The 8,116-nt window shown below is 36.0% G+C and overlaps 1 protein-coding gene across 1 annotated transcript in view; it reads right to left on the bottom strand.

The window, feature by feature from the left end:
- Window positions 1-1,507: 1,507 nt before the first annotated feature.
- Window positions 1,508-8,116, bottom strand: part of LOC144956840 (tabserin-like) — a 7,753-nt gene continuing 1,144 nt past the window's right edge. The window contains exons 2-5 of the mRNA XM_078887601.1: window positions 7,780-7,913; window positions 6,188-6,329; window positions 3,895-4,043; window positions 1,508-1,670 (exon numbers count right to left, since the gene is read on the bottom strand). Coding sequence (XP_078743727.1) covers window positions 1,523-1,670; window positions 3,895-4,043; window positions 6,188-6,329; window positions 7,780-7,913 — 573 coding nt within the window. The 3' untranslated portion in view covers window positions 1,508-1,522. The remainder of the gene's footprint in view (window positions 1,671-3,894; window positions 4,044-6,187; window positions 6,330-7,779; window positions 7,914-8,116) is intronic.

Raw genomic sequence — 8,116 nt, 5'->3', positions numbered from 1 at the left:
TTTTTGAGGTTGTTTTTTGTGGGGTTTTTTGTTGTTTTTTTTTTTTTGTTTTTTTTTTGTTTTTTGTTTTTTTTGGAGGGGGGGGTTGTTTGTTTTGATATGTTTTTTTGTTGTTTTTTTTTTTTGGGGGGGGGGGGGGTTTATTCGTTGTTATTTTGTTGTTTTTATTTTTGTTTGTTTTAGTTTTTTTGTTCTTTGTTTTTTTTTTTTTTTGTTTGTTTTTTTTTTGTTTGTTTGTTTAATTGTTGTTTTTGTTGGGGTTTTTTTGAACGGCTTGAATTAAGTTTGATAAAGGTGATATTGAAAACTTCATTTTAAAGGGACTCAATCATAAAACCTGATATTAACAAAACCATTTATTGCAACTGTCATAAATTTTATAATTCGTAGACCTCCAAACTCTACCATAAATAAATAACACGTTGCTATGATTCACCTTAAAACTAACACCAATTGAGACCACGAGTCAGAATTTCCAGACCTGCCTGTTATAAGGAAAAATTCGTCAAATTACGAAATGTTTGGCTTCAATTTCAGACCAATATTATGAGCATCACACGCGAAGTCATGAAAACTTATTGAAAATGAAAGTTGTTTCCAGACGACATAATGTTAAGGTTTTGAAGAGTTGTTTATCCCTTGTGAGAATTCATTGTTGATTGTTTAAAAACCCTCTCCTTACCACCTGATAGCAAAAATCGTCACATTTAATTTGTTACGACACAATATACATTGTTTCTTATATCAGATTTATTTTGTACATCAAAAAATTTTGAATAATGATATTTGTTTGATAAATAAGAATATAAAGTTGTTCTGTAGAGAGCTTGTTTTGAGTTTTAAAAAATCATTTATTTTTCTGCTGGGTAAGCCTGCCATTTTGGGAAAATATTGAAAAAGATTGGTAAGGAAAGAGTTTAGTTACAGCGAATGCAATGTCAAACTCCTTGAAATTACAAATTTTTTTTTTACAATTTTGAAGTTGGCAGGCCTGGTCAGAAATAACAAGTAGAAATCAAGAAGAAAAAAACTGAATAAACCACTGCCAACTCGCTTCTGGTACATTCCCAAAATTGACGTGGTTCTACCGTATATTCTAAAGAGTCCAATCTCATGAGTAAGGATCTCCTTATAACTGTACTGTCCCAGTGTTTCAAGCCCCGCATATTGCGTGAAAATTGAAGAGTGCTTTTCCAAAAACCCATAACTCCGTTTTTCCATTTTGAGATATTGAGGATTACTTCCCCTTACATTTCTCATTCGGTCTATAATTTTATCATATTATTTAAATTTCAAATTCGTCCAAATCTAAGAAAAATTCAGATGCTTAAATAAAAATTTACTTTTTCAATTTTTATCTCATGGATGGAAAAATCTCAAAAAATAAAAAAATCGACTTAACGAGTTTTGTAAAAACCAGCCTTGAATTCTATTTTCTATTCGTTTCCGTTAAATGTGATTCTGTATCCAGTTCCAGAATGACGAAACTCTGGCAAAGATGAGCGGGAAGCAGCCTTCACAGTCAGGGGCCCAAGGACAGGATGCCCACCACCTTGTCGCCACAAACAAGAGGGCCGCCACTGTCACCATAACAGGCCGAGTAGGGCCACAACCATGCGCATGTGTGATGGTTTCGGACCAGACGAGGAGTCCGGAAAATCTTTAAGAACCTGAAAAGAGATTGTTGAATATTTTATCATAAATACTAAACGTGTATACAATGAGAGACAAATACCTATGAAACTGTTTAAAATACGTTGAATATTTTATCATAATACTAACCGTATATATACAATGATAGACAAATACCTATGAAACTGTTTTAAAAACGTTGAATATTTTATCATAAATACTAAACGTTATATATACAATGATAGACAAATACCTATGAAACTGTTTTAAAAACGTTGAATATTTTATCATAAATACTAAACGTATATATACAATGATAGACAAATACCTATGAAACTGTTTTTTAAACGTTGATATTGTATCGTAAATACTAAACGTATATTTTACAATGATAGACAAATACCTATGAAACTGTTTTTTAAAACGTTGAATATTCTATCATGAATACTAAACGTATATATACAATGATAGACAAATACCTATGAAACTGTTTTAAAAACGTTGAATATTCTATCATGAATACTAAACGTATATATACAATGATAGACAAATACCTATGAAACTGTTTTTAAAAAAGTTTGAATATTGTATCGTAAATACTAAAAACGTATATATACAATGATAGACAAATACCTATGAAACTGTTTTTAAAACGTTGAATATTCTATCATGAATACTAAACGTATATATACAATGATAGACAAATACCTATGAAACTGTTTTTAAACGTTGAATATTCTATCATGAATACTAAACGTATACGATGATAAACAAATACCTATCCAGGAAAATGTTTTAAAAAAACGTTGAATATCTTATCATAAATATTATACTTAATGTATACAATGATAAACAAATATACATGAATCTGATAAAGAACTTGAAAAGACGTTGAATGTTTTATCATAAATGTATACTTCATGTATACAATTAATGATAAACAAAGCTATCAAAATATATGGTTAAAGGAAGCAAGTGTCAGCGTATACAAAAATAATAAAAATTGAGCTTTTATAAAGCACAATATCCACTGCACCTGCTCAAAGCGCTTTACAAGGGGTCCCTGGACAACAGAAAAATTTAACTCGTAAGACGGGACATGACGCCTATTAGGCGATATTACAATTTTTCGGACAGAGACAACGCTGTTAACGGCCATGTACTCAAATTACACCTGAGTACAGTGAGAGAATGTGAATAATTAGCCTTTTCCAAGGATTCAACTATGCGCCGAGCGAAGCTCGAACCCAGGACCTTCCGATCCCAAAGCGAGTGTCATACCACTAGACCACATAGCCGCATAAACGAGCTATTTATAATAAGGAATCCTTGTTTCAAGGCCCACAATACTATCTAGGTCATGTAGTAATATACGATTCTCTCTCTCTCTCTCTCTTCTCTCTCTCTCTCTCTCTCTCTCTCTCTCTCTCTCTTCTCTCTCTCTCTCTCTCTCTCTCTCTTTGGAATTCCGGACTTGTTCCCAACCGCTGCACAAGCTTACGAGTGCGGGCTGGAAACAAAGTTCGAATTCCAAAACGCAAGAGTGTACGAAATCTGTTATTTATTCTACACCTCAATCCATTCCGATTTCGTCATCTCTGAGTAGAAGACATTTTCAAAGATATTTAAATGATTCTTCTTTTTTTTAAAAAATTAATTTTAGTGGAATTTAACGTTTGATAATCTGACGTCACAAATTGTTATTGTAAACTTGATATTTAGTGAGGGGGGTGGAATAATATAGGATTATTAAACGAGTTATTTTTATCGTGCCCAATTCCACAACGAATTTGTTCGCTTGGCGCATAGTTGAGTCCTTGGAAAAGGCTCTTTACTCACATTCTCTCGCCGTACTCAGGTGTAAAATGAGTACCTACCCAATAATAGCGTTGTCTCTGTCCGAAAAAAATGTGATATTGCCTAACATGCGTCATGTTCCATTACATGCTAAGTATTGCTGTTGGCCAGGGACCCCTTGCAAGGCGCGTTGAGCACGTTTAGTGGATATTACGCTATATAATAGCTCAATGTTTTTATTGGAAAAAAAAACAACTTTCAAACGTAATCTTACAAGCGAAGTCCCAGGTTTCAGACTCCAAACGCGCCACAAGGAGTTGGACTACAATCCTGGATCTTCCGATTGGAAGGTGGGTGTCTTACAACTAGACCACATAATCCCCACATAATACCATATTAAGGCAGGAGGGGGGGGGAGTAGGAGATGAGGGAATTATCAGACAAAACATACAGGAAAATACTCACTTTTTACATTGGCCGTTGTTGAGTGAGTAAAGGGCAACGAACCGCAACTCATCGGGGTATTTGTAGGAATCCTCTGTGAGACCCCATCCTGCCACGTAACAATATTGGCCTGAATGGTCCGGGTCGGATGGTGAGCTCAGGTTTGCTATCTGGAACGGAAGTAATGTCCAGTTTGGTACGTTTACAACTATTATTAGTAGAAGTAGTAGTAGTAGTAGTAGTAGTAGTAGTAGTAGTAGTAGTAGTAGTAGTAGTAGTAGTAGTAGTAGTAGTAGTAGTAGTAGTAGTAGTAAGTAGTTAGTAGTAGTAGTAGTAGTAGTAGTAGTAGTAGTAGTAGTAGTAGTAGTAGTGGTAGTAGTAGAAGTAGTAGTAGTAGTAGTAGTAGTAGTAGTGGTAGTAGTAGTAGTAGTAGTAGTAGTAGTAGTAGTAGTAGTAGTAGTAGTAGTAGTAGTGGAAGTAGTAGTAGTAGTAGTAGTAGTAGTAGTAGTAGTAGTAGTAGTAGTAGTAGTAGTTAGTAGTAGTGTAGTAGTAGTAGTAGTAGTAGTAGTATGTAGTAGTAGTGTAGTAGTATAAGTAGTAGTTAGTAGTAGTAGTAGTAGTAGTAGTAGTAGTAGTAGTAGTAGTAGTAGTAGTAGTAGTAGTATAGTAGTAGTAGTAGTAGTAGTATAGTAGTATGTAGTAGTAGTAGTAGTAGTAGTAGTAGTAGTAGTAGTAGTAGTAGTAGTAGTAGTAGTAGTAGTAGTAGTAGTAGTAATAGTAGTTAGTAGTAGTAGTAGTAGTAGTAGTAGTAGTAGTAGTAGTAGTAGTAGTAGTTGTAGTAGTAGTAGTAGTACTAGTAGTAGTAGTAGTAATATAGTAGTAGATAGTAGTAGTAGTAGTTAGTAGTAGTAGTAGTAGTAGTAATAGTAATAGTAGTAGTAGTAGTAGTAGTATTTAGTAGTAGTAGTAGTAGTAGTAGTAGTAGTAGTAGTAGTAGTAGTAGTAGTATAGTAGTAGTAGTAGTAGTAGTAGTAGTAGTAGTAGTAGTAGTAGTAGTGTAGTAGTTGTTGTAGTTAGTAGTAGTAGTACTAGTAGTAGTAGTAGTGTAGTAGTAGTAAGTAGTAGTGTCGTCTAGTAGTAGTAGTAGTGTAGTAGTAGTAGTAGTAGTAGTAGTAGTAGTAGTAGTGATACTAGTAATAGTAGTGTAGTAGTGATATGAGGTAAACAGTAATAATTTGTGACATTAAATTTTCAACCGTTAACTTTCCTTAAGAGTTAGATTCTTTAAAAAAGAAATAAAGAAAAGAAAAAAACTTGAGCTTTTTATAGAGCAATATCCACTCAATGTGCTCAATGCGCTCTACAGGGGGTCCCTGACCAACAGCAACACGTAGCATGACGCCTGTTAGGCGATATTACAGTTTCTTCGGACAAAAAACAACACTGTTGACGGCCAGGTACTCATTTTACACCTGAGTACGGTGAGAGAATGTGAATAAAGTGTCTTTTCTAAGCATTCAACTATGCGCCGATCAAACTCGAACCCAGGACCTTCCGATCCAACAGCGAGTTTCATACCATAACGCCACATCGCCGCACATAAATTAAGTGCTTTTGAACATGTCTTTTATTCAAATATTAACTAAATCGGATTCGATTGAGTAGATTTGCATTTTATAGATAGCTCGTCAGGACAAAATCGTGATGTGAACGTATATCGGTAAATGTCGTACATTGTTTGGTGTGTTCCGGATGGTTATTTTTGCACGCATGTATGTGCATGTGTACCTGTGTGTGCATGTGTAGCTGTGTGTGTGTGTGTGTGTGTGTGTGTGTGTGTATGTTTATGTGTATATGTTGGTGCACTGTGCGAGGTGGTGGTGGTGGAAGGGGGGGGGGGGGGGGAGATGATAGTTGTTTTATTGGAGTCTGTAATAGATTGTTGATAACAGTTGTTTTTTTCTGTGTGGGCATGGCATGGCGGAGGGCAAAAGAGGCAGAGGAAGACCACAAAGAAGATGGCAACAGGATATACAGGAATGGCTCAACAACGGCGTGACGGAATGTGGCAGATGGGCACAAGACAGAGATTTCTTCGGAAGGACTGTGTGGGAGGCTACGTCCAAGTAGAGAGAGAGAGAGAGAGAGAGAGAGAGAGAGAGAGAGAGAGAGAGAGAGAGAGAGAGAGAGTGGACATGTGTTAAATATTTTTTGTGTGTTTAGAGATGAGATAGAAACTAGATTTGTTTTCTTCACCACAACTTCCTTCACTACTAGATCGTTCCCATTTATATCTTCTCGAGTTTGAACTTACTTGGACCCTGTCAGAAATTGTCACGTGTTCTTCAAACGTGACAATTGCCAAATCATTGGGGAATCCTTCCTTGTGAGGCTTGTACTTTGGATGGATTTCAACCTCAGAGATCCTCACCAGGGCCTGTCCGTGCTGAGACAATCTGAAGAAGAAAAACAAAATCTTGAGGAGAGAGAGAGAGAGAGAGAGAGAGAGAGAGAGAGAGAGAGAGAGGTGGAAGAATATTACATATGACTAAAAAAGGAATGCGTTTGCATGTTATTATGTCAACTAGACAAACACTACGCTAACGTCCCATGCTTCAACCACCCAGGAATACACACGATACAATTCTTACTACTTTGTTTAATGTTTTCAACGTTCCTTTTGCTGACGAAAGATTGACCCTGAAACGTCCAGTGTCTGTACTGTTCCCACCCGACGCCATTTGTTAGCTACTGTAAACGGTCAACATTATATTTAAATTATTGAACGCACATTGTATTCTCGTTGTTATTTACCTTGGAAAAGTAATGCTATATAGGGAAAAATAAAAGTGCTAAAACCGCACTGTTGTAATAAATTTACAGAGTAGTTCTATAGCAAGTGTCATTTATATGGGTCTTAGCTACATGTATGCCAATTTTCATGCTTTCAATCCCAATTTGCACGGTTTTTACTTAATTTCCACTAATACAATAAATATGAAGAAAATATATGTATTTACGCAGTTATTTCCCTTGCTCAATATCGCTGTAATCGGGAATTTTTTTTTTTTAATTGAGCTTTATATAGTGCAATATCCACTAAATGTGCTCAAAGCGCTTTACAAGGGGTCCCTGGTCAACAGCAATATTTAACATGTAGGACGGGACATAACGCCTGTTAGGCGATATTACAATTTTTCGGACAAAAACAACGCTGTTAACGGTCAGGTACTCATTTTACACCTGAGTACGGTGAGAGAATGTGAGTAAAGAGCCTTTTCCGAGGACTCAACTATGCGCCGAGCGCGAGGGTCGAACCAAGGACTTCCGATCCGAAAGCGAGTGTCATATCACTAGACCACATAGCCGCACCTTAAGACCTTAGACCGAAACGTTTGATGATTGAATGCCAGAGTGGTTCTATATCAGATGGGTTTTAATGGGTCTTGGTAACCTGTATGCAAATGTTGATGTTTACTTTCAACTGGAATTTGCACGGTTTTAGCCTAATTCCCCCGACTATTTATAACTATCAGGATTGTGAAGTGCTATTGATTTACTCTTTTTGAGTGTGCATTGTTGACAATTAAAGTTTATTATAAGGACCATCTACAAATTTCACCTCCAAAAAATACGCATTTTTTAATTTTCAAGTCTCTAGCTGCTCGAAGCTCGAAGGAATAAATAAAAATGTGAAATTGAATGTTAGCTTCAATTTAATTACAAAAACAGATCAAATGGACATTTCGTCTTTCCCCTTTTTCAACAAAGTTTTGTTTTGTTGATAAAGGGAAACCCGAAACGTCCGATTGATCTTTTTTTGTAATTAAATTGAAGCTTAAATTCACTTTCACATTTTTATATAATGTTCACGTAGGCAGGTATGTAATGGCGTGTGTTATTTACCTGTTGAATCCTACAGCGACAAAGTATTCGATTCCTCCCCAGTAATCCAAGCAATGGGCAGAGGTCAAGGCCTTGTTCGTGCTGATGATAATTGCGCCACAAATGTGATATCGTTTGTACTTCTGCTCTAATATCTGAGGAGGGAGGAGGAGGGGGGGGGGGAGAGAGAGAGAGAGAGAGAGAGAGAGAGAGAGAGAGAGAGAGAGAGAGAGAGAGAGATCGAATGTACAACAATTAAAAAAAAACCTTTAGAAAATATTAATTCTTATTTGGATTAGACCTGGTTTCTTTTATAGGGAATGAGATTAGCGGAAGAGTAGCGTCTCTTGATTGAACG

This window comes from Berghia stephanieae, chromosome 11 (assembly GCF_034508935.2).
Source record: "Berghia stephanieae isolate SIO BIC M18660-M18661 chromosome 11, UCSD_Bste_1.3, whole genome shotgun sequence".
Taxonomy (NCBI): domain Eukaryota; kingdom Metazoa; phylum Mollusca; class Gastropoda; order Nudibranchia; family Aeolidiidae; genus Berghia; species Berghia stephanieae.
This window is presented reverse-complemented; position numbering and strand designations above follow the sequence as displayed.